Raw genomic sequence first — 26,176 nt, 5'->3', positions numbered from 1 at the left:
CAGTCCTCAGCATCTCCAGGTGGGGCTGGGAAAAGGCTCTCTGCCTGAAAGGCCAAAGGGCCAACTGCCAGTCCTCAGTACTTGTGGATCAATGGCTGGGCTTGGTCTAAGGATGCTTCCTGCATTCCATTGCTATGGCTGTGGTGAGGTGTATGTTGTATTGTTGTAATTATCACACACACAAACACACAAATGACAGATTGCAGGGCGGTTCACAACATAAAAATACACAATCAGAACAGAAAATGCATAATAAAACAAAAGCAACCCAAGAGCCAATTAATATCTAATTCTACTAATGCTTTTTTTTTAATGGCTTCTTTTTTCTGTGTCTTTAGTTGTTCTTGTTTTGTTTGTAAGCTGCCTCGAGTCCCTGTCTGGGAAAAAGGTGGGGTATTATTATTATTAATAATAATAATAATAATAATAATAATAATAATAATAATAAACAAATTGCAGCAAACTTTCTCCTTTACAAAACAACCCCTTTTTGCAATTTGTCCCCTCTATGAAGCTTTGTGAATTTGCAAACCTGGATTAAGGGTTGTCCTTCCATGTGATGACGATGATTTCTCTCTCGCAGCACACAAATGGCTGGATTGACTCCACAAAAATCAGTGAGAGGCAAAGAGCAGTCAAGACCACCAACGTACTCATGAAATATGTCTCCGAGCATTTGGACTTTGATGTGAGTGACCAAGGCTTAACGCTGCAATTTCAAATCGTATTGCGTTGGAAAGTTCAGGTGTGAACTAGATGAAAGCTGTATGGCATGGCCATCCCAGGGGAAGGTGCCAGCCAGTGCTATTTTTCTAGAAAAAGAGGTGCCAGGACTCACCATGAACTCACCTCCCTCATTCTCTTATAATGGCAATAGCGCCCACCTGAGAGGTGCCAGTGTTAGCTATTTGCAGTATAGTAGCACTGCAGAGAGCTTGCTGGGGAGACCATGCATTAAAAAGGGACTCAGAAATAACTAAACAAGGTTTTAATAACAAACACAAAAACTCCTTATACACTAAATACACCAACAACAAACCAGACCCAACCACCAACCCATCCCCCAGGGTAATGGGAGAGCTAGGTGCTGCTCCTTATATACTACACCCAAATGCTGACACAGCTTAATCAATACAACTCAGCACCTGCTGTGTTTCACAGCTGTAAAGCTGGGTCTCGTTATTTTGCTCTGGCCCTTGCTCTGGCCCCTTAAAGACATACACAACTGGTGGAACAATAATGAACCTTTACATTTAAAGAAACCATTCAACATTTCCCCTGCGGTTCATCATTGTGGAACAAAAACATAAAGCATATTTTGTACATGTCTTTCATGAGTAAGCTTTGGAAGTGCTTTTGTAAAAATGTCTGCAATTTGATTGTCACCTGGAACATATTGAAATACAATCATTTCATCAGCAATTAGTTTCTTTACAAACTGTAAACGTAACCTTAAGACTCTAGTGCGCTGCGTATTGGTCTCTGAACACAGGATAGCGAGTCCGCTCTGGGAATCAAGGTAAACTCTTACTGGTAGTGTTACTTTCATCTGTAGGTCTGCAAATACTTGCAGATACCATTCCACATCATGAGTGGCCTGAACGCATGCACATAATTCACTCTCTGTTGTGGAGAGACAAATAATGGTTTGTGTCTGGGACTTCCATTCAAATGGACAACCGTTATAACAAAACACCATACCAGACACATCCCTGCAATTATTTTGTTCCACTGCATGAGATGCATCGCAGAAAATTTCAAAACCTTTGTCAATACATGATGTAAACTGCAACCTATAATGTTTGGTATGTTTAAGGTACATTACCACTCTCTTAAGAGCAGAGAAACATTGCGTAGTGGGCTTTTCCACAAATTTTGCCAGAAAGTGAAAGGCATAAGTTATATCTGGTCTTGAGATTCTTTGAATGAAATTTAGCTTGCCTATAGCAGAACGATACAAAGTTTTGTTAGGAAATGGCTTATCTTCACCTGTAAAGGTGAAACCACACACCATAGGCGTTTCCTTCCCATTTGCATTTTCTTAAACCCATTTTGAATCAATAAGTCTCATATCTGGGGCTTGTGGTACAAGAGACCAGGTGTTATGCTCTTTTAAAGAAGCTATCTCAGAGTTCGTAGCTTTATACCAATTTACAGCTTGGTGCTTAGGTAAATTCTGAACATCATTGTAGCTTTTTGGCTCAAAAACCGCCTTATTGGCATACACAGTATTTAAATGTTCATCTGCAAAACATTGTGGCTTCTGTCTTTTTCTATCTGAATGTCTCAGTCCGGAAGGAGAGTCAGACTCCTCAGACTTAATGGGACTAAGTGAACTACTAGTTTCAGGTTGTAAATCATCATTGTCAGACTGAAGAGGTGCCTGTAGGCTAAGCTCACAGTCAGAAAACTCAAGAGAATCTAACCTCCCCTCGGGTGCCTGTGACTTTAAATCATCAAACAAATTATCAGATTCAACAGGCTTTTTGTCTTGTTCCATTAATTCAGAAGCACCATTTCCTGCTGCTGCTGCTGCTGCTGCTTCCTCTTCTTCCTCAGTGTCATTTATACCGTTAGTATCTTGGAAAACAGCAACGCCATTCCAATTTACAGTTTGTATCATGCTTCTGGTAATATGAAATTTGCCAGTTGCTGGTATGTAAATTCTGTACGCCCCCTGCTGGTAGCCCATTAATTTTCCCTGAACACTACGCTCACCCAATTTCTGCTTAGCGGGATAATGCATAATTATATCTGAATCCCAAATGCGTAGGTATTTCAGATTAGGGCGTTTTTTAAACAGCTTCTCATAGGGGGTTGTTAGGATATTTCCGTTCCACCTTAAACAGGGAGCAGGCTGTTGTTTGAGTCACAGTCTGCGTACTTCCGGCTCACAGGAAGTTTATGTTTTGTACATAGCTATTGTTTCTCTCTCTGTGCCTGAACACGCAGGCAAGCAGTCATGTTTTTTCTTTGTTCTGACCAACGCTGAATAAAGTTGTAAATAATGCTCTCCTGAGTGCATCTTTCGTTGTGCGAACTCTGCAAAGGGCGTGCACAAGTCCTCGGAATGTGGAAAGCTGTTTCTGAGGCTTGTGTCGCTAATCGACTGATACTGCGTTCCTACGGGAGGTTGATGGATTGTCCGAAGTCGACGTGGGGGCATGATGGCCTTTGTCTCCCTGGCAGTATCCCAACAGGGGTGACATCTAAACCAGAATGATAACTGCGATTTCTAACGTAACAAAAGGCATCGAGCGCTTCAGCCCAAAAGACTTTGGGCAGATTAGCATTGTGCAGATAAGTTTTAACCCCTGCCTGCAGGTCACGCTGCACAACTTCAACAAGCCCATTTTGCCAGGGACTTCGGGCACAAGATAACTCATGTGTAGTCCCCTGCGCTTCCAGGAAATTCTCAAAATCCTCAGAAACAAATTCCCCGCCCCGGTCAGTAAACAGGTTCTTAATTGGTTTGTTAAAATGCGTTTTTACCCAGTTGCAAAAAGCTCTGTACTTCTCAAATGCTTGGGACTTCTCAGCTATTGCATAAGTCCAACAATATCTACTATACTGGTCTATCAGGGTAAGCCAGTCCTTTTTTTTTTTTTTGGTATAATATTTATTGAAATTTTACAAAAACATAAAAGAAATAAGAAAAGAAAAAGATAAAAAAAGAAAACATACAAAAATACACAAAAAAAGAAAAAAAGAAGAATAAAAATACAAAGTACAAAAAACGAATAGATACAAAAGAGTTAAAAACAAATCCATTTTTTGTAACTTTAAACTCATTAGCTTGTTTCCTTGACTTCCTCACACCTCCCCTTTTTGTATTCCCATTTAAATAATCAAATCAGCAAATCCTTACCCTCTTTCGTTTATCTTAACTCTATATCTTAACATATTATAACTCTATATTTTCATCCATTATCAACTCATTTTTGCATATTCTCATTAACTTTGTTGCTAATACCTCTTATTTTCAATCCAACATCATTTTTAATATTCATTAATTTTACAGTGTTTCTGAAGATAGTCTTTAAATTTCTTCCAATCTTCTTCCACCAACTCTTCTCCCAGGTCTCGGATTCTGCCAGTCATTTCCGCTAATTCCATATAGTCCATCACCTTCATCTGCCACTCTTCCAGGGTGGGTAAATCTTGTGTCTTCCAATACTTTGCAATGAGTATTCTTGCTGCTGTTGTTGCATACATGAAGAAAGTTCTATCCTTCTTTGGCACCAATTGGCCGACTATGCCCAGGAGAAAGGCCTCTGGTTTCTTCAGGAAGGTATATTTAAATACCTTTTTCATTTCATTATAGATCATCTCCCAGAAAGCCTTAATCTTTGGGCACGTCCACCAAAGGTGAAAGAATGTACCTTCATTTTCTTTACATTTCCAACATTTGTTATCGGGCAAATGATATATTTTTGCAAGCTTGACTGGTGTCATGTACCACCTGTATATCATTTTCATATTATTCTCTCTTAAGGCATTACATGCCGTAAATTTCGTACCGGTGGTCCAGAACTGTTCCCAGTCCGCAAACATAATGTTATGACCAATATCTTGTGCCCATTTAATCATAGCAGATTTAACCGTTTCATCCTGCGTATTCCATTTTAACAGCAAGTTATACATTCTTGAAAGTATCTTAGTTTTGGGATCTAACAATTCTGTTTCCAATTTTGATTTTTCCACCTGGAAGCCATTTTTTTTGTCCAAATTATAGGCCTCTCTTATTTGATAATAATGAAGCCAGTCTCGCACTTTATCTTTTAATTTCTCAAAACTCTGCAATTTCAATTTATCTCCTTCTTGTTCCAATATTTCCCAATATTTCAGCCATTTGGCCTCCATATTGAGCTTTTTCTGAGCCTTCGCTTCCATTGGTGACAACCACCTTGGGGTTTTATTTTCCAGTAAGTCTTTATATCTTATCCAGACATTGAACAATGCTTTCCTGACAATATGGTTTTTAAATGCTTTATGTGCTTTAACCTTGTCGTACCACAAATATGCATGCCACCCAAAAACATTGTTAAATCCTTCTAGGTCCAAAGTGTCCGTGTTCTCAAGAAGCAGCCAGTCTTTCAACCAGCAGAATGCTGCTGATTCATAGTAAAGTTTAAGGTCTGGCAGGGCAAATCCGCCTCTTTCCTTTGCATCAGTTAATATTTTAAATTTTATTCTGGGCTTCTTGCCTTGCCAGACAAATCTAGAAATATCTCTCTGCCACTTCTTGAAACAGTCCATCTTGTCCAAAATTTGCAATGATTGAAATAAAAATAACATTTTTGGCAATACATTCATCTTTATAGCTGCAATTCGACCCAACAAGGAAAGCTTCAAATTTGACCATATTACTAAGTCTTTTTTCACTTCTGTCCAACATTTCTCATAATTATCTTTAAATAAATTTAAGTTCTTAGCCATCATATTAACCCCCAGATATTTTACTTTCTTAACTAATGTTAAACCTGTCTCCTTCTGAAACCTCTCCTTCTCAATCGATGTTAAATTTTTCTCAAGAACTTTAGTTTTTGACTTGTTCAGCTTAAATCCTGCCACATGACCAAATTCTTGAATTAGTTCTAATACTCTTTTCGTACTAGATTCTGGCTCCTGTAACGTCAAAACTAGGTCATCTGCAAAAGCTTTCAATTTGTATTGTTTGGCTCCGACCTGGATACCTTTAATCAGACGGTCCCTTCTAATCATATTTAATAAAACCTCCAGGACTGAAATAAAAAGCAATGGGGAAATTGGGCAGCCTTGTCGTGTCCCTTTCTCTATCTTAAATTCCTCTGTCATCACATTATTGACTATTAGCTTAGCCTTTTGTTCTGAATAAATTGCACTTATACCATTTTCAAACCCTTGACCCACCCCCATCCCCCGAAGATTTTTCTTCATAAAATTCCAAGAAATATTGTCAAGGGCTTTCTCCGCATCTATAAAAATTAAAACTGCTTTAGTATTAATGTTCACTTGCAACTTCTCCAATATGTTAATTATGTTCCTCGTGTTGTCAGACAAATGTCTACCTGGGAGAAAGCCAGCTTGGTCCTTATGTATCTCTTCCACTAATACTTTTTTTAATCTATTAGCCAAAATATCAGCAAAAATTTTGTAATCCACATTGAGCAGGGATATGGGGCGTTAGTTCTTAAGCTGTGTCTTTTCAGACTCCGTTTTCGGTATAAGTGTAATGTAGGCTTCCTTCCACGACTCTGGTGCTTTTTTCCCCTCCAAAATTTCATTACAAACCTCCTTTAGTGGTTGAATTAACCAATCTTTCAAAGATCTATAGTATTTTGAGGTTAAGCCATCCGGCCCTGGAGATTTACCCAACTGCATATTCTGAATGGCACCTTCTACCTCCTGTTCTGTAATTTTGTAGTTCAGCATTATCTTATTTTCATGAGAGATTTTTTGTAATCCATTTGTTTTTAAAAATTGGTCTATATCAAACTCTTTCTGTGGCCCTTGTGTATATAACTCTTTAAAATACCTCTGGAAGCATTTTCTAATTTCCACTGGATTCTGAATGTTCTTTCCTTCCACTTCCAAATTTGTGATAGTGTTAAGTTTTTGTCTTTTTTTCATTTGCCAAGCTAACAATTTTCCACATTTATTAGCCGGTTCAAATGTCTTTTGTCTCATTTGTTTAATTTTCCATTCAATTTCTTGGTTCATCATCTTCATATATTGCACTTGATATAACTTTATGTCTCTCAGAATCTCTTGTGACTTTGGTTTCGCTCTTAGTTTCTTCTCACCCTCCTTTATTTTTTCTAAAATTTTATCTTTTTTCCATTTTGGGCTCTCTTCTTTATTGTATTCTGTTGGATCAGAAACCCCCTCATAACTGCTTTACTTGCGTCCCAGATTATTCTTTTTTCAGTAGTAGTATTCAAATTTATCTCAAAATAGTCTCTCAAGGTTTTTTGGGCCTTCTTGATAACCTCTTGATCTCTAAATAAGGTGTCATTCATCCTCCATCTGAAGGAACCGATTGGTGTTAGTTTCATCTCCATTTTCACAGCATTATGGTCGGAGCAAGTTTTTGGGCAAATTTCCACTTTTTGAGTCTTAGGTGCCAGTCCTCTAGTTATCCATATTTGGTCAATTCTTGTCCATGTCATTTTGGCTTCAGAGAAGAATGTTCCCTCTCTTCCTAGGGGGTTCTTAATTCTCCAAATGTCAATCAAGTCCATATTGTCAGTCAGTTCAAAAAAGGTTTTTGGTAGTCTGCCATCTTTAGTTACAATCTGTCTCTGCGACTTGTCCATATTTGTAGATACCACTCCATTCATATCTGCCATCATAATGATGTTGTGATCCATATAGTCTAACAATGTCTCGTGCAATTTCTTAAAAAATTCAGATTTTCCCTCATTTGGTGCATAAACTCCTACTATTAAAAATTTTTCTCCTTGTGATCGAATTTCGATTGCCACAAATCTTCCTTGATCATCTTTTAAAACAAATTTCGGTGACAGGCTCTCTTTGGTGTAAATTACAACTCCTCTCTTTTTAACCTTATCCGATGAAATAAACTCTTGACCCAATCTTTTATTAAACAATACTTTCCTGTGTAGCCTTATCACATGTGTTTCCTGTAAACAAATTAAGTCCAATTGTTCCTGTCAGGGGCTCAGGAGCAGGAGCACTGGGGAGAGAGGAAATGGAGAGCGAAGGGGAAGAATCCGAGGGCAGCGTAGGGGAGTATGACAGTGACCCGAGAGATTCCATGAGCTTCTCCAGCGAATCAGAAGATTCCCAGAAGGGGGCGCCAACGGTCAGGGCAAGGGGGGTCCCAGGGGGGACGCACCAGAAACAAGGAGCCAGAGGGGAACCCCAAAGCAGCAGCGGGGGATCAGGACCAGTTTCCCCACCAGAGCGTAGTGGGGGGGGAAGAGTCACATGTGTCAGGGCCAGCGTCTCCTCCAGCGGGGAGAGAAAGTGAGTCAGGGCTGACCACGCCTCCAACGGAGGGGAGGTCAGTTGCAGCTAGCCCCCCCAGAGGGGGAAGCAGTGACAGCAGCAGTGAAAAGGTCAGGAGGAAAGTTACTGGCTGGGCGCGCGCGCCAAGTTCAAATGTACAGGCGCGGGGGACAGCAGGAGACCCGGATGGGGAACCAGCTCCTAAAGCCCGCCGGAGGGAGGGGGAAGGCTCAGGGGATTCAGCGTCAGAAGAGTCTAGAAAGGGCGAGACCCCAACGGCCAGGCGGAACCAGAGGTGGAAGGAACAGAGGAAGAGGTGGAGTAAGGCGAGAGTCTTAAACTGGTGTCTGGGGGGAGGAGATTCAGATGGAGCATCAGCGATCTAGAGTTTGAGACGTAGAGCTGCACGCTCTGGAAGTGAAACTGAACTTCAATAAAGACTTTTGTACTTAACAACGAAGCAGCGTTGGTCCTTTGTGAGCTGGGACCTCGGGCAGCTCTGACAGTTCCTTTTTCAATAAATGAAAAACTTTCCTCCTCTTCTCCAGGGAGTTAAGTCCATGAATGTTCCAACTTAATAATTGCAGAGACATGGTGTATTTATTCTACTTTCCTCCAACTGCTCCCAGTAATTCCTCTTGTTCTGACGGTGGTATCACTTTTTCTAATTTGTCCAATCCCAAAGGTGGTGGTACTATGTCTAGTACTCCTGGTTTTAAAGCTCTTAGCTCTTCTAGAACTTCTTTTTGCAGGTCTTCTTCGTGGTCTCTCAGGAATTTTTCCTTGTCTTCCACTGATCTTATTTTGAACTTTTTCCCTTTAAAGGTAAAGGATAGGCCTTGAGGGAATTCCCATCTAAAAACAATTCTGTTACTTCTCAACAGGGCCACCAGATCTCCGTAGTTAGTTCTAAGATCCAATAAGTATTTCGGAATATCCTTGAATATCTCCACTCTTGAATCGTTTATTTCCACGGTCTTCTGGAAGTGCAGACTCAGTATTTTATCTCTCTCTTCTTTCGTTCGGAGGGTAACCAAACAGTCTCTCACCCTGTTCTTTCTCCCTCCTCTTCCAAGTCTAAAAGCACTTACTATCTTGAAATCTTGCTTAGCATCCAAATTCCAAAATTCTGCAAATTCCTGCGTAAGAAAGTCACTTAAACTGTCTTTTTCCAATTCAGGGACCGCCCTGATCCTCAGATTAGTCTGTTTTTCCTTAAGTTCGATCATAGACAGAAGCGACCGGTGGTCCTTTAGCTCTTTGCATATAGTTGGAATCTTTTCCTCTACAGCCAGCACTTTTTCCTTTGCTTCCTCAACTGCCTTTTGGTTCGAAGCGGATTCTTGCAACAGTCTTTCAATAGCTTCTGTATTTGAGTTCACCTTCTGCCCCAAATTGTTGATGCTAGTAGTATTTTGGTCAATTTTAGTAGTCGCTTCAGTAACTTGGTTACTTAATTTTTCCAAGGTTTCAAAATTTTTATTTAATACTGAAGTGAATCCCTCTTCAGTAGCCATTCCTTTAGACCCAACTTGTGCAGGATCTTTTCCTTGTGCAGGATCTTTTCCTTGTGATGCAGAAGGGGCAGATACAGATGCAGAGGCAGATATGGATGCTCTGCGCTGCTGCGTTACACTAGTCTGCTGCTGTCTAACCTTTCCTGATCTTGTTGTCTTTTCCTGAAGCAAGTCTGCCATGCCACTTTATCTAAGGATCTGAAAATCAAGGTCAATCCCACGGCCAAAACTTGTTTTGCTGTGGAAGTTTCCCAGGCCAGTCAAGAGTGGAAAATCCCCTGGCTAGTTGCAACAATTTCAAAGTTCCTCTAGGGGGACACAGTAACGATCAATGGTATTGCAATAGAGTCTCTTTTCCGATTTTCCAAAGTCCCCCTTCTACAAAAGAAAAAAGCAACAGTTCCAAGTCCAAAGTAACCCTCAGAGTAAAAGTGTCTCACTTGCAGAGTTAACTGTCACAAAGTTACATTGTCCATAAATAGTGTGATTCTCAGTACAGCAATTTTATTAATCTGGCAGTCCGTTCCCAAGGATTAAGTGGTGGTCTTTACTCCTTTTTCTCTCCACTTTTTTTGCAGGCAAAATACATTTTCTCCTCTTCCCTCCCCTCTCCTGCAATTCAGGGAGGGAAATCTTTTAATTTGACGTTAGGATTTAAGTCCTTTTAAACCCAGCTCTCCAGCGTTAGCTTGATCAGTCTTTGCTTTGATCTATATACAAAAAGGAAGGCGGACTTCCTGTTTGCGCCTTCCCGTTTCAGTGCCAAATTAATCCTATTTTCCTTAAATTCCCCGGTCTTTGAACTTGACCTACTCACGGGTAGTTGTTTGTTAGCCAAATTGTCCCAGGAAAAAGGTCAGCGCTCTCCGGCAACAGCTGTGCGGCTTCGCTCCATGGAAGAAGCAGTTGGCTCTCAGCACCGCGCCTATCTCCCCGTTTCGCTCCGGGACCCCTTGCGGGGTTCCCTCGCAGTTAGGGGGGCGCTGAAGGTGCCCGCTGAGTCCCACGAACACAGGCTTCTCCCGCCTGTAGTTTTCTAAGGGGTCCCCGCATCGCCGTCGCGACTAGACCCGATTTCCGTGGAGCTATTCCCTCACAGCTGGAGGGAATCCGCCATTACCGATGGTGCCGCCTCCGGAAGTCAGGGTAAGCCAGTACTTAGAACCCCCTAATGATGGTGGGAGTGGCCCAACTAAATCATAATGTACACGCTCAAATGGCTCAGTTACTTTCCTATCTGAGCACCTACCCTTGAGTGCAACCTTAATGTTATTCTTGCAACAGGATAGACATTGTATAAAGAATTTACATGGTTTTAAGTTTAGGCCATTAACAATATTCTTTGTCTTAATTACATCAGCAAAATTCAGATGTCCCAGAATTCTGTGTGCTTCATGGGCACACCCGGAATGTGGCCTTACATTCCTCAACCCCTGGCTTGACTGTGCTGCTCTGCAATTTATAGGCGATTGGGAGTAGGTGCAAAAATACAGTCTATATAAACCATCAGAGTCCTGGGCATACAATAGATGTTTGTTCCCATCGAAAAACTCACACATTGACTTTAAGAAACGCACAGTTATGCCTTGACGAGCAAAACATCTTACTGACAATAAATTGTCCACTGACGGGCAGTAAATGCAGTTCGCTATCGTAATGTTTAAAGAGTCAAGTTTAATAGTACCCCTGCCAAGCGACTGCAAGACTTGTGAATTGGCTAAATGTACATTACCAATTTCCTCTTCAAAAGAAATAAACAAGCTTCGATCATTGCAAATGTGCTGGGATGCTCCTGAGTCCACAATAAAAGACTTCCACTTGGCACCTTTAATTCTTTTACGATCTGTACTCCGAGCATGAAAAGCTCGCGGCTCGTTTCTGTCTTTACGGTACGATGTCGGCTGCTGGGCTGACGACCGTGACTGACGAACAGAAACAGACTTGGGAGTACTTTGCTTTCTTTTGGATCTGCAGTCCTTTGCAAAATGTCCCTGCTTATTGCAGAACCAATAACGCTTTGCAGCTTTAAATGCAGTCGTATCACCACAAGTTTGCATATGGCGTTCCTCATTGTTTCTGGAAATAGGAGTGCTTATGGCACAAGCCTCCCTTCTATCCAACTCGCCCATTAATCTTGCCGTTATCCCTTCCACAGTTAATTGTGCTGGTGGAACGGCAGATATCTGGCTAGCTACACCATCAAAGTCCTCATTAAGGGAACAAAGAATGATAAAAACATACTGAATATCAGGTATCTCTATGTCCCTTTGAATTAATTTGCAGCGTATTGCCTCCAGACGTCTCAAATGTGCTGCCAAATCAGATTTTGGAACAAGAAGGAGACAAATTGAAATTGCAGAGTTTTGAGAAACTAAAAGATAAAGTGTGAGACTGGCTTCATTATTATCAAATAAGGGAGGCTTACAATCTGGACAAAAAAATTGGCTTCCAGGTGGAAAAATCAAAATTGGAAACAGAACTGTTAGACCCCAAAACTAAGATACTATCAAGAATATATAACTTGCTGTTGAAATGGAATACTCAGGATTAAACGGTTAAATCTGCTATGATTAAATGGGCACAAGATGTTGGACATAACATTATGTTTGCTGACTGGGAACAGTTGTGGACCACCGGTATGAAATTTACGGCATGTAATGCCTTAAGAGAGAATATTATGAAAATGATATACAGGTGGTACATGACACCAGTCAAGCTTGCAAAAATCTACCATTTGCTCGATAATAAATGTTGGAAATGTAAAGAGAATGAAGGTACATTCTTTCACCTTTGGTGGACTTGCCCAAGGATTAAGGCTTTCTGGGAGATGATATATAATGAAATGAAAAAGGTATTTAAATATACCTTCTTGAAGAAACCAGAGGCCTTTCTCTTGGGCATGGTCGGCCAATTGGTGTTAAAGAAGGATAGAACTTTTTTAATGTACGTTACAACAGCAGCAAGAATACTCATTGCAAAGTACTGGAAGACACAAGATCTTCCCACCTTGGAAGAATGGCAGATGAAAGTGATGGACTATATGGAATTGGCGGAAATGACTGGCAGAATCCGAGACCAGGGAGAAGAGTCGGTGGAAGAAGACTGGAAGAAATTTAAAGATTATCTACAGAAACATTGTAAAATTAAGGAATGCTAAAATGATGTCGGAATGAAATGAAGCGGTTTTAGCAACAATGTTAAAAGGAGTATGTAAAATGGATTGTTAATAGATGAAAATATAAAGTTATAATATGTTAAGATAAAGAATTAAGATAAAAACAAAGAGGGAAAGGATTTGCTGAATTAACCATTCGAACTGGAATACAAAAAAGGGAGGTGTGAGGAGGTCAGGGAAACAAGTAAATGAAAGGCAAGACATGGAATGATGGATTTATTTTTAATTGTTTTTATTTCCTCTGTATTTTGTATCTTTTGTTTTCTTTTTTCTATCTCTTTATTACTTTTGTAATTTCTTTTGAAATTTTAATAAATATTATTTTTTTTTAAAAAAAAGTGTGCTGCCAAATCACCACCAGGCTGCAACTTGGTCTGGTACAGCTGCTTGAAAAACGTCAATGCGGACGCTGACTCTTTTCTAATATGCACTGCTGCAAGACTGTCCCACATTTCTTTGGCAGTTTTCTTATTTCTTATATAGACTACTTGCTGGTTGCTGACTGCCAAATTAATTATTGCCCTGGCTTTCGCATCTCCTTTTGACCAAGCATTAGTTACAGGGTCAGGAGGGTCATCAGTTACATAGGTCCATACTTCTCTAGAGGTCAAAAGCGCCTCCACCCGAAAAGACCATAAACTATAGTTCTCATCTGTTAGCTGTGGGAACACCAGAGCCTTCTTGGCTTCTGGAACCCGGTCAACCATTCTGGAACTCTTCCAGACCCACAGAAACTACACTAACAGGAGAAGGAGTTTTCAAACCTTTCTCAGAGTCCAAAAATATGCAGTCATCCACTCAGCAGCTGGGCCCATAACCAAAGATGTTAGCTATTTGCAGTATAGTAGCACTGCAGAGAGCTTGCTGGGGAGACCATGCATTAAAAAGGGACTCAAAAATAACTTAAACAAGGTTTTAATATCAAAAACAAAAACTCCTTATACACTAAATACATCATCAACAAACCAGACCCAACCACCAACTCATCCCCCAGGGTAATGGGAGAGCTAGGTGCTGCTCCTTATATACTACACCCAAATGCTGACACAGCCATTCAATGAATGACACAGCCATTCAACATTCAACCATTCAACATTCAACCATTCAACAGCCAGAACTGAGTTCCAGTGAGTTCTGGCTGGGGAAAAAGCCCTGGGGCAAGCCTAGGGTGGGCCACCTAAGCACAGCTCTCTTGCCCTGCGCCCCTCTGTCACCTTTGCTGACTGAAAGCATGCCAGACGGTTTTCTCTTGCTGGGCTCTGTGGGACGAGGGCTGACTGTGCATCTCTCTCTTTCCACCTCCTAGGTATCCCAGGATTTCCCCCTTCTTGGACAGCTGGTGGCGCTCTTGTCCCTTCACCTCGCAGACAACGTGAAGGAGATTGGCCTGCAGTCAGCGGAGGCCTTGTACCATCTCCATTACATCATGATAGCCAAAATGGGTGAGGGTGATGCTGGGAAATGGCTTGTTTCTTGTAAGCCGCAGGGTGGGAGATCTGTAGCCCTCCAGAGGCTGCTCCAACTCCCATCATCCCTGAGTGTTGCCCATGCTGGCTGCTGCTGGTGTTGATCCGGGAGTTCAGGAGGGCCAGGATTCGTGCCAGCACTGGCCTAACGCCAACACCCTGTTGGCCAGAGACGAGAGGGCAGTCTTGGGGGAGGGATTCACTGCTGAAGAAGATCAGAAAAGCCTTCTGGACCTGACCAGTGGCCCAGCCCAGCCCAGCATCCTGTTCCCACAGGGGTTGACCAGATGCCTGTGGGAATCCAGCAAGCAGAATTCAAGCTCTTTCTACTCCTGTACTTTGCTGCCTCTGACCATGGAGGCAGAGGATAGCCATCCTGGCTAATAGCCATGGGTAGCCTTCTCTTCCATGAATTTGCCTCATCTTCTTTGAAAGCCATCTTTGTCCGTGGCCATCAGTGCCTCCTGTGGCAGGGAGTTCCAGAGTTTAGCTGTGCACTGCAAGAAGAAGGACCATCCTGAAACTTCAGTTTCATTGGAGGTCCAGTTGTTCTCATGTTCTGACGGTGAGAGAGAAAGCTTTCTCTCTCCACTTTCTCCATGCCATACATTGTGTCTCCTCTTCCTCGCCATTTTTCTAAACGGAACCCCCCCCCCAAATGCTGCAACCAGCTCCACAAGCACCCCAGTCCTTTTGGTTGCCCCCTTCTGAACCTTTTTCCCAGTTCTGAATTATAATTTTTGAGGTGAAATCGATAATTGTTTTTGTTGGTTCCAGTGGGAAAACTGGAGGTTTTGAGCAGGGAGCACTAATGCTGGGTTCTTTTGCATGCATATTCCAAAACCTGACCCTGCTTAGGTAAGGAACTGGAGAAGAGGAGGAATAAAAATAAGAAAGGCAACATGGTCAGATGGGTCCGAGAAGACTTCTTCATCCCTGGGCCCTCCCTCTTCCACTACCACATCGCAAAAGTGGCCAAGGTAGGGGTGGCTTTTTGTACTCTTTATTGCTAAGACCGCAGCCACTCCCAGTTAGCAAAGATTTGCTCACTCGGGCCAATGGGGCCCTGCCCCACCAACTTCAGCCTGCCCTCAGGCAGCCCACGCCTTCTAGGGATGAGGGAGAGATTCAGAGCAGTTCACACTGGAAGCCAAAGCTATCAAATCGAGGCTTTCAGAAACAATAGGAGAACTGAAACACAACCCGCCTTTGAAATTCACACGTCCTTGAATTTCGCAATGCCAAACAGTGTGTAAAAAAATCCATGCGTGAGCTATTAGTGTAAATAACATTCAGAAATGCATTGTATTAGAATAAATTGCTCAAAGACAAGTGCCCGGTAGCCTAAACTGCATGCAGAATTCTACTTATTGAAATTCTACCAGGTGCTGGGAGACCTAGGGTTCAGATCCCCACTCAGCCCTGAAACTCACGAGTCAGTCACAGTCTCTCAGTCTAACCTACCTCATGAGACTAAAACGGGGAGGAGAGAGAACCATGCATTGCCACCTTGGGCTCCTCAGGGCGGAAAAAGAATAGGAAAAGTTGACTCATTCGATACATCTTTCACAAGGCACTGCCAAGCCAATGAACTATGCCAACCTTGTGGTGGGTGTTTTTGTTGTATATTAAGAACTAAACACACAGCCAGCAGGTTCCCACCCAGTCTGTTTGGCATTGGTTATATAACGGATAGCCACTATTATTCACCCTCTCTGTTCCTGCGAGAATTTTTTTTTAATTTTCTAGTCTGATTTTAGATTGAACCTCTTCATGTTCCAATGTCATAACCAATTTAAGATGTGGATCGAAAATAGCAAGGCGTCACCTGACTTTTAGTTTTCTTTGTTGTAAAATCTTTCAGCTACTTAAATAAACACATAAACAGAATCACCGAATTGTAGAGTTGGAAGGGACGTGGGGGTCACTTAGTTCAACCCTCTCAAGGCAGAGTGGAGATGTCTTTCACTTGGTTTGTGAAGGCACCCTTGGACTACTGAAACGTGGTCAGAGTGTGGAGCAGAAGAAAACTCCCTCTTCTTTCTTCTTTGTGCCAGGCTTTTGGGGAGCACCTCAAGCCCAGCCAGATCAACGAAGTCGTGTTGAAGGCGATTGACAACCTGACAGTGGAAGACAGAGCCGTCTCTCAGGCTGCAGGAAAGCTCCTGAGGTCCTTCCTTGAGGAATGTGGGATGGAAATGGAGGACGTAAGGCTCAAAACGGAGGCAGGGGGAGCAGGTTTCCTCTAAATTAAACATTCTCTTCGGACTTAGAATTAGCTTGTTTCTGGGAAGTAAGAAGGCATTGTGTGGGAAGTAAGAAGAGCCAGTGTGGTGTAGTGGTTAAGAGCGGTAGTCTCGTAATCTGGGGAACCGGGTTCGCGTCTCCGCTCCTCCACATGCAGCTGCTGGGTGACCTTGGGCCAGTCACACTTCTCTGAAGCCTCTCAGCCCCACTCACCTCACAGAGTGTTTGTTGTGGGGGAGGAAGGGAAAGGAGAATGTTAGCCGCTTGGAGACTCCTTCGGGTAGTGATAAAGTGGGATATCAAATCCAAACTTCTTCAATTTCCGTGTCTGTGGCTCGCGCCTCTGTTTCCATCCTGCTGCAGTTTGGCTTCCAAAAATCAACCACCCTGTTTTTCATCTTGCTGTCTGCTTTGGTAGTATTTTAATTACATTATTCCACCCTGTTCATTTCAGTGCAAAGGAAACACAATGTGTACAACACTGAGGTCAATTAATAAAACTTTGCTATGATCAAAATGATCACCCTCCCAAAACTAACCTACCTATTCCAAACCCTCCCAATCTGGATTCCCCCAACACAACTCCACAGATGGCAGAGAAAACTACACTCTTTTATCTTCTCACATAAAAAACCAAAAATAAGCCCCAAATACCTGCACCTCCCCACCTCAGAAGGAAGATGGGGAATCCCCAACATAGAAGCATATTACATTGCCAGCCAAATACTCCATATAATCCCATATATACTAGAAGATGAGACAAAACAATGGGTGCACCTAGAGAGGGACATAATTGAAAATACCAACCCCATCCCCACTAATCCCCCTGCCGTACCACCCATTATTCCACCATGCAGCACAAAACCTCCAAATAAAAACCTGGCAAACCAAAGGCTTATATCGCCTAATAGACTTCTGTAAAAATAACAAACCTTTGTCAACACAAGAAATACAAGACAAACTAGAAGACACCCAAATGCCCTGGTTAACACAACACCAATTACATGCCCTCTTAAACAATCCAACAGTAAAATCAGCAGCAACTAGGCCCCTGATAACCTTTGAAAACCTCCTCCTAACAACAAAGGGAAACGGTAAAAGGATGGTATCCGCAATATACAAAATACTACTCCAAAATCCCACAAACCCCCTAGACGCAATCAAAAAACAATGGGAGAATGACATAGGCTATGAGATTAACCCCACTCAATGGATCAGAATGTGGTCTAACCCCCCCCTTTAAATCCATATCAACGAAAAGAACTCACTCTGAAACTCACCTACAGGTGGTACCTAAGACCAAGAAAACTAGCGCTAATACGCCCAGGAACCTCACCAAAATGCTGGAGAGGGTGCACCTCCACAGGCACATACCTCCACATGTGGTGGGAATGCCCCAAAATCCAACTATTCTGGACAACAGCCATACGAGAAATATGTAAAATAACTAAGCAAGTACTAGACATCACCCCAGAACTGGCCCTACTAAACATCTTCCAAGACAACAATGCCCACTTACACCACAAAGAACTCATAACCCACCTACTTTCAGCAGCCAGAAACACCATAACCAGACACTGGAGAGACCTGTCAGGAGTAAGCATGGACCAATGGTACCAAATAGTATGGGAAACAGCCCTACTAGAAAAATTAACCAATAAACTGAAACTGACACGGGGACAAACAGAAGAAGACGCCTTTATCCTGGTATGGCTCCCCTTTATCACAAACACAGCCCAAAAAGACAATGACAATAATCCACCAACAGCATACAAATCAATATGGCTAACCTGATCCAAAACACCCACTCACCCCACTCACACACGAAAACAAAGATCACCACAGCCAATCACAAACAAACAACCACACCCTAGGCCAACCCCAACCTCTCTCACCACCAAAGGAACACAAGTGAACAGCAGAGAACCGGCACGAGTAACGCTGACACCAAACCCTACATACATTAAGCCAAATAGAAACAGGTTCAGCACACTTTCTCTTTTTATATATATATATAATATTTATTAAAGTTTAGGAATTTATATAAAACAGAATAAACAGAACAGTAAAAACAAAAACAATAACAATACATACAATCCAAAAAAGAAAAAACACACATACAAAACAGGTATAATTTCCATCCCTTATATTCATAAAACTTACTTTCCCGACCTCCTCATACCTCCCCTTTCTGTATTCCATTCTCTAATTAAGTCAATTCAGCAAATCCTTTCCCTAATTTCTATGTACTTTTTAACCTTTCTTTTCTTAACCACATAATCATTACAGCTTTTAACTCCTTAATTTCTAAATCAACATCGTTCTAGCCTTCAATAATTTTACAATGTTTCTTAAGATAGTCCTTAAATTTCTTCCAATCTTCTTCCACCGTCTCTTTTCCCTGGTCTCGGATTCTGCCGGTCATTTCTGCCAGTCCCATATAGTCTATCACTTTCATCTGCCATTCTTCCAAGGTGGGTAGATCTTGTGTCTTCCAATACTTTGCGATGAGTATTCTTGCTGCTGTTGTAGCATACATAAAAAAAGTTCTGTCCTTCTTTGGCACCAATTGGCCGACCATACCCAGGAGAAAGGCCTCTGGTTTCTTCAAGAAGGTATGTTTAAATACCTTTTTCATTTCATTATAAATCATTTCCCAGAAAGCCTTAATCCTTGGGCAAGTCCACCAAAGGTGAAAGAATGTACCTTCAGTCTCTTTACATTTCCAACACTTATTATCAGACAAGTGGTAAATTTTTGCGAGCTTAACTGGAGTCATGTACCACCTATAAATCATTTTCATAATATTTTCTTTCAAGGCATTACATGCCGTAAATTTCATACCGGTGGTCCACAACCGTTCCCAGTCCTTGAACATAATGTTATGACCAATATCTTGTGCCCACTTGATCATAGCTGATTTAACTATTTCATCCTGTGTATTCCATTCCAACAGCAAGTTATACATTTTTGACAAATTCTTAGTTTTGGATTCTAATAGTTCTGTCTCCAGTTTTGATTTTTCCACCTGGAAGCCAATTTTCCTGTCTGACTTAAAGACCTCCATTATTTGGTAGTAATGGAGCCAATCTCTCACTTTATCTTTCAATTTCTCATAACTCTGCAATTTCATTACATCCCCTTCTTGCTCCAAAATTTCCCAATATTTCGGCCATTTAGACTCCATATTAAGTTTTTTCACAGCCTTTGCCTCCATTGGGGACAACCACCTGGGAGTTTTGTTCTCCAGCAGGTCTTTATACCTAATCCAGACATTATACAGTGCTTTCCTGACAATATGGTTTTTAAAAGCTTTATGAGCTTTGACCTTGTCATACCACAAATATGCATGCCACCCAAAAATATTATTGAACCCTTCTAGATCCAAGATATCTGTATTCTCAAGAAGTAGCCAGTCTTTCAACCAGCAAAAAGCCGCTGATTCATAATAAAGTTTAAAATCTGGCAGGGCAAATCCCCCCCCCCCTTTCTTTTGCATCAGTTAATATCTTAAATTTTATCCTGGGCTTTTTGCCCTGCCAGACAAATTTTGAAATATCTTTCTGCCACTTCTTGAAACAGTCCATCTTGTCAACAATTTGCAATGTTTGAAACAAAAATAACATTCTAGGCAATACATTCATCTTTATAGCTGCAATTCGACCCAACAAGGAAAGCTTCAATTTTGACCAAATTTCTAAATCTTTTTTTACCTCTGTCCAGCATTTTTCATAATTATCTTTAAACAAATTCACATTTTTAGTTGTCATATTGCTCCCCAAGTATTTCACTTTCTTAACCACAGTTAAACCTGTCTCATTCTGAAACTTCTCCCTTTCCATAGGTGTTAAGTTTTTTTCCAATACCTTAGTTTTGGATTTATTCAATTTAAATCCTGCAACCTGGCCAAAATCTTGAATTAGTTCTAAAACCCTTTTAGTACTAGATTCTGGCTCTTGTAACGTAAGTACCAAATCATCTGCAAATGCTCTCAATTTGTATTGTTTAGCTCCGACCTGTACTCCCTTAAACAACTGGTCCTTTCTAATCATATTCAGCAAGACTTCCAGGACTGATATAAAAAGTAATGGAGAGATTGGGCACCCCTGACGTGTCCCTTTTTCTATCTTAAACTCTTCCGTAACCATATTGTTTACAATTAACTTTGCTTTCTGCTCTGAGTATATTGCACCTATACCATTTTCAAATCCTTGGCCTACCCCCATCCCCTGAAGATTCTTCTTCATAAAACTCCAAGAAATATTGTCAAAGGCTTTCTCCGCATCCACAAATATCAAAACTGCTTTAGTATTTATGTTCACTTCTAGCTTTTCCAAAATGTCTATTATATTCCTTACATTATCTGACATATGCCTTCTCGGGAGAAAGCCCGCTTGGTCCCTGTGAATCTCCTCCATCAAAACTTTTTTCAGTCTCTTAGCCAGAATATCAGCAAAAATTTTGTAATCCACATTTAGTAACGAAATAGGGCGGTAGTTCTTAAGTTGGTTCTTTTCAGTCTCAGTCTTTGGTATAAGTGTAATATAAGCTTCTTTCCACGTTTCTGGTGCCTTTTTCCCCTCCAAAATTTCATTACAAACTTCCTTCATAGGTTGTAATAGCCACTCCTTTAACATTTTATAGTATCTGGAAGTAAGCCCATCCGGTCCCGGAGACTTGCCCAGTTGCATATTTTGAATGGCACCTTCTATTTCCTGTTCAGTTATTTTCTGGTTCAAACCTATTTTACTTTCATAAGAATTTTTTTGTAATCCGTAAGTCTTGAGAAAATTGTCTATATCTGTCTCTTTCTGTGGCCCTTGTGTATATAATTGTTTAAAATATCTCTGGAAGCAGTTTCTAATCTCATTTGGCTTATATACATTCTTTCCTTTCACTTCTAGATTTGTAACCGTATTTAATTTTTGTCTTTTCTTCATTTGCCAAGCCAATAGTTTGCCGCATTTATCTGCTGATTCAAATGTCTTTTGTCTCATTTGTTTAATTTTCCATTCTATTTCTTGATTCATCAGCTCCATATATTGTGTTTGATACAATTTGATTTCTCTCAAAATCTCTTTGGACTTTAGTTTTGATCTTAGTTTCTTTCCCCCTTCTTTTATCTTCTCCAAAATCTTGTCTTTTTTCTCATTTTGGCTTCTCTTTTTTATTGCATTTTGTTGTATCAGAAATCCTCGCATAACGGCTTTACTTGCGTCCCAGATTACTCTTTTTTCCACATTAGTGTTCATGTTTATTTCAAAATAATCTCTCAAAGTTTTTTGGGCCTTTTTGTACACTTCTTCCTCTCTAAATAAGGTGTCATTCATCCTCCATCTAAAGGATCCAGTTGATATTTGCTTCATCTCCATTCTTACTGCATTGTGGTCGGAGCAGGTTTTTGGGCAGATTTCCACTTTCTTTATCTTTGATGCCATTCCTCTAGTAACCCAGATTTGGTCGATTCTGGTCCATGTCATTTTGGCTTCAGAAAAGAAGGTTCCCTCTCTCTCAAGAGGATTCTTTGTTCTCCAAATATCAATCAAGTCCATATTGTCAGTCATTTCACAAAAAGTTTTTGGTAATCTTCCATCCTTAGTGAGTACCTGTCTTTGTGCTTTATCCATATTAGTAGATACTACTCCATTCATGTCTCCCATCAAAATAAGATTATAATCCATATAGTCCAACAAAATCTCATGCAACTTCTTAAAGAATTCAGATTTCCCCTCGTTCGGTGCATAAATTCCTACGGCTAAAAAATTCTCTCCTTGGATTTGAATTTCAATTGCCAGGAATCTTCCTTGTTCATCTTTAAAAACAAATTTCGGTAGTAATTTTTCCTTTGCATATATCACAACTCCTCTTTTTTTAACTTTGTCTGATGAAATAAATTCTTGACCCAATCTTTTATTCACCAATATTTTCCTTTGTAACCTCGTCACATGTGTTTCTTGTAAACAGATCAAATCCAGTTGTTCTTTCTTCAATATATGAAAAACAGCTTTCCTCTTTCGAGGCATATTCAAGCCATTACAATTCCAACTTAGAAGTTGCAGAGCCATGATGAGACTATTTACTTATTCCTGTTGCTCCAAGTAGTTGTTCTTCCTCTGTCGATGGTTTCAAACCAAATGACAAGTTCGATATGTCTGATATATCCAGTGTTCCTTTTCCCAATGATGTCAGTTCCTGCCCGGAATCCACCTCCTTCTGTAGATCCTCTTCGTGGTCTCTCAGGAATTTGTCTTTATCACTCAATGTTCTTATTCTTATCTTCCTTCCTCTGTATTTGAAAGATAGGCCTTGTGGAAATTCCCACCTGAAGAATATTTTGTTTTTCTTCAATAAAACGACCAGATCTCTGTAGTAGGTTCTTACGTCCAAAATGTGCTTCGGAATATCCTTAAAGATCTCCACGTAAGAATTTTCAATCTCCAGGGTTTTTTGATAGTGCAGATTCAAAATTTTATCCCTTTCTTCCTTTGTCCTTAATGTTATTAAGCAGTCTCTTGCCTTATTCTTCCTTTGTCTTGTACCAAGCCTAAATGCACTCACTATCTTAAATTCTTCCTTCTCCAGGCCCTGTTGCCAAAAGTCCAAAAATTCTTTTGTCAGGAAGTCCACCAAGTTATCTTTCTCACTTTCCGGAACCGATCTTATCCTTAAATTCCTCTCTTTTCTCTGCAGTTCAATCATAGACAAAGTCAGATCATGATCCTCCAATTTCCTGATGACCGGTGGTATCCTCTCTTGGGTGAGAACCGCTATTTCCTTTGCTTCCTCTGCAATCTTTCGAGTTGTGGCCGAGTCCTCCAAAAGTCTTACAATAGTCTCTGTGTTGGAATTTACCTTCTTTCCCAATTCATCAATACTTTTCGTGTTCAGATCAATTTTTGCTGAGATCTCAGCCACTTGTTTATTAGTTTCCTGAATTTGTTTATTAGTTTCCACAACTTGTTTACTTGTCTCTGTTCCCTGCTTCGTTAAATATTCCAAAGATACATTAATCTTGCCAAGTGCTTGTGCTAAAGCGTCTTCTGCTGACATAACTTTTGGTTTAGTTTGAGAGGCAGCAGCTGTGCCCGTGCCTCCGGATGTTGAAGCTCTCCGCTGGTGGGAAAAATCAGTCTTGTATTGTCTGCCTGATCTTAAACTTCTTTCTTCAGACTTCCCCTTTTCTTTATCCATAACACTCTCATTCGGAGCCAAGGTCACGTCTTACTCTTGTACTTTGTTTTGAGAAGGAAATTTCCACTGGCTCTCACTCTGGTGGCTTGATTGTTATTGTAACAACAAAGTCTCCACTAGGGGGAAAAGTTCCAGCTTCACTTTGTAACTTTATAACCAATATCTCTTAAAAGCCCCCTTTTTTCCAATTAGCCACAGTTTCAAATTTATTTTCAATGCTATTTTATATATAAGTCCATTCAAAGACACTGTATCTTTACATAAAGTTACTGTTGTAAACAGTCCCAATGTATTGACAGTCCACCATTCAGTTTCCATGTCAAGGCAGTCCGACTCCAGAGATCAAAGCAGCGGACGTTCTTTTTAAGCGTTCCTTTCTTACAGGCATAAAAAGTTCAATTTCCACCCCCCTCCGCTCCTGTCAAACGTTGGGGGGAAATACTCTTCCAAACGATGGATTACTAGTTCCAAAAAAATATTCCCTCTTAAGTTACAGCTTTCAGTCTCTTTGCTTCAGGTTATTTACACAACGGGGAGGCAGACTTCCTTTTTGTACCTTTCCCGTGCAGTACCAAATTTCTTCCCAATTTTGTTTCAAATTAAGCCCGTTATTACTACTAATGAGTAGTTGCTTTAAAGTCCAAATTTCAGAGAAGAAATCAGCGCTCTCCGATCATGGCAATGCGGCTTCACTCAGCAGGCTTTGTCAGCGACCCTCAGCACCGCGCCGTTCTCCCGCTGCCGCTCCAAAGCCTTTAAAAAGGCTTCTTTGCGGTTTTGGGGGGGCGCAAAAGGTGCCCGCCGGATCTCTTCGCTCACAGGCTTCCGCGCCTGTGATTTTTTAGGGTCCCCGCTTCGCCGTTGCGACAGGACCCGAACCCGCGGAGCAGGCTTCCCCCGGAGCTCGGGGGAAAGTCTGCCATTAATCGCCGGCGCTGACTGGAAGTCCTCCAGGTTCACCACACTTTCTCATCCTGGTCTTCTTTAATCTTCTTCCAGCTGCCTATGGTTGTGAAGGAGATTTACAACCATCTCCACCAGATCCCCGACACCCGCACTAAGGAAGAGACGCTTTCGGCTATTGTCAGCCTAGCCACCAAGCGCCTACAGCCGGTCGTAGACAGCCTGTTGGACTGCTCGATGGAGTGTGATGAGTAAGTTTTTGTGATGTGAAAATGGGGAGGGGTAGATTTAAGGGGTTTCTTAATTTATATTTATTTATATTTGTCAGGGACTCAGGAGCAGGAGCACTGGGGAGAGAGGAAATGGAGAGCGAAGGGGAAGAATCCGAGGGCAGCGTAGGGGGTATGACAGTGGCCCGAGAGATTCCATGAGCTTCTCCAGCAAATCAGAAGATTCCCAGAAGGGGGCGCCGATGGTCAGGGCAAGGGGGGTCCCAGGGGGGACGCACCAGAAACAAGGAGCCAGAGGGGAACCCCAAAGCAGCAGTGGGGGATCGGGACCAGTTTCCCCACCAGAGCGTAGTGGGGGGGAAGAGTCACATGTGTCAGGGCCAGCGTCTCCTCCAGCGGGGAGAGTGAGTGAGTCAGGGCTGACCACGCCTCCAACGGAGGGGAGGTCAGTTGCAGCTAGCCCCCCCAGAGGGGGAAGCAGTGACAGCAGCAGCAGTGAAACGGTCAGGAGAAAAGTTACCGGCTGGGCGCGCGCGCCAAGTTCAAATGTACAGGCGCGGGGAACAGCAGGAGACCCGGATGGGGAGCCAGCTCCTAAAGCCCGCCGGAGGGAGGGGGAAGGCTCAGGGGACTCAGCGTCAGAAGAGTCTAGAAAGGGCGAGACCCCAACGGCCAGGCGGAACCAGAGGCGGAAGGAACTGAGGAAGAGGTGGAGTAAGGCTAGAATCTTAAATTGGTGCCAGGGGGGAGGAGACTCAGACGGAGCATCAGCGGTCTGACAGTTGAGACGTAGAGCTGCGCGCTGCGGCTCTGGAAGTGAAACTGAACTTCAATAAAGACTTTTGTACTTAACAACGAAGCAGCGTTGGTCCTTTGTGAGCTGGGACCTTGGGCAGCTCTGATGATATTGAATTTCGTATTTGCAAAAAATTGTGCTCCGAGTTGTGGTTTCTTTCTTTGCTAATGTATGTGCAATATAAAGAAAATATCAAAGGCCTGACTTTTTTTAAGAAAAGGAAAAAGGAAAAATTCTGTTTTGAAAAATTGCAGAAGTGCCGCAACAATCTGGAAGTCGTTGGTCACCGATCCGTATTCCAGCGTCAAGCTGCTGAGACCCCTCCTGAAAAGGCTGCAGGATGAAGACCCCAAAGCGGAAGTCACTTCCAGGCGACGCAGCACTTCTCAAATGCCAATGGCGGTACAAAACCACTCAGTTTCTCTCTCCTGGATTGTTTTGAATGGGAGCTGGATGGGGCTGGGGGCTTCTTGCTGGGAGGGGGGTGCATCTTAATAAGTGGTCCATCCTGTGAGCACCTGCTTTGTATGCAGAAGGGCCCCAGCATCTCCATGTCGGGGAGTCCCTCGCCTGAAACCCTGGACAGCCACTGCTAGTCAGTGTAGACAACACTGAGTGAGATGGACCGGGGCTCTGAGTCGCGTCTGAGATCTTGATCTGACGATGACCTCTGCTGAATGCCGTTCTCCTGTCCTTGT

The 26,176-nt window shown here is 41.9% G+C and overlaps 1 protein-coding gene and 1 long non-coding RNA gene across 2 annotated transcripts in view; one reads left to right on the top strand and one right to left on the bottom strand.

The window, feature by feature from the left end:
* LOC128413490 (uncharacterized) overlaps positions 1-24,768 on the top strand; it is a 73,631-nt gene extending 48,863 nt beyond the window's left edge. Inside the window, exons 8-12 of the mRNA XM_053387490.1 lie at positions 584-688; positions 13,952-14,087; positions 14,970-15,091; positions 16,169-16,318; positions 24,549-24,768. Coding sequence (XP_053243465.1) covers positions 584-688; positions 13,952-14,087; positions 14,970-15,091; positions 16,169-16,318; positions 24,549-24,707 — 672 coding nt within the window. The 3' untranslated portion in view covers positions 24,708-24,768. The remainder of the gene's footprint in view (positions 1-583; positions 689-13,951; positions 14,088-14,969; positions 15,092-16,168; positions 16,319-24,548) is intronic.
* Positions 92-13,954, bottom strand: LOC128413491 (uncharacterized). The gene is made up of 3 exons (XR_008330357.1): positions 13,747-13,954; positions 533-884; positions 92-373 (listed from the first exon to the last, which is right to left on the bottom strand). It is a non-coding gene; the product is annotated as an uncharacterized LOC128413491 (long non-coding RNA).
* Positions 24,769-26,176: the final 1,408 nt, after the last annotated feature.

Source organism: Podarcis raffonei, chromosome 5, assembly GCF_027172205.1.
Source record: "Podarcis raffonei isolate rPodRaf1 chromosome 5, rPodRaf1.pri, whole genome shotgun sequence".
NCBI classification, from domain to species: domain Eukaryota; kingdom Metazoa; phylum Chordata; class Lepidosauria; order Squamata; family Lacertidae; genus Podarcis; species Podarcis raffonei.
This window is presented reverse-complemented; position numbering and strand designations above follow the sequence as displayed.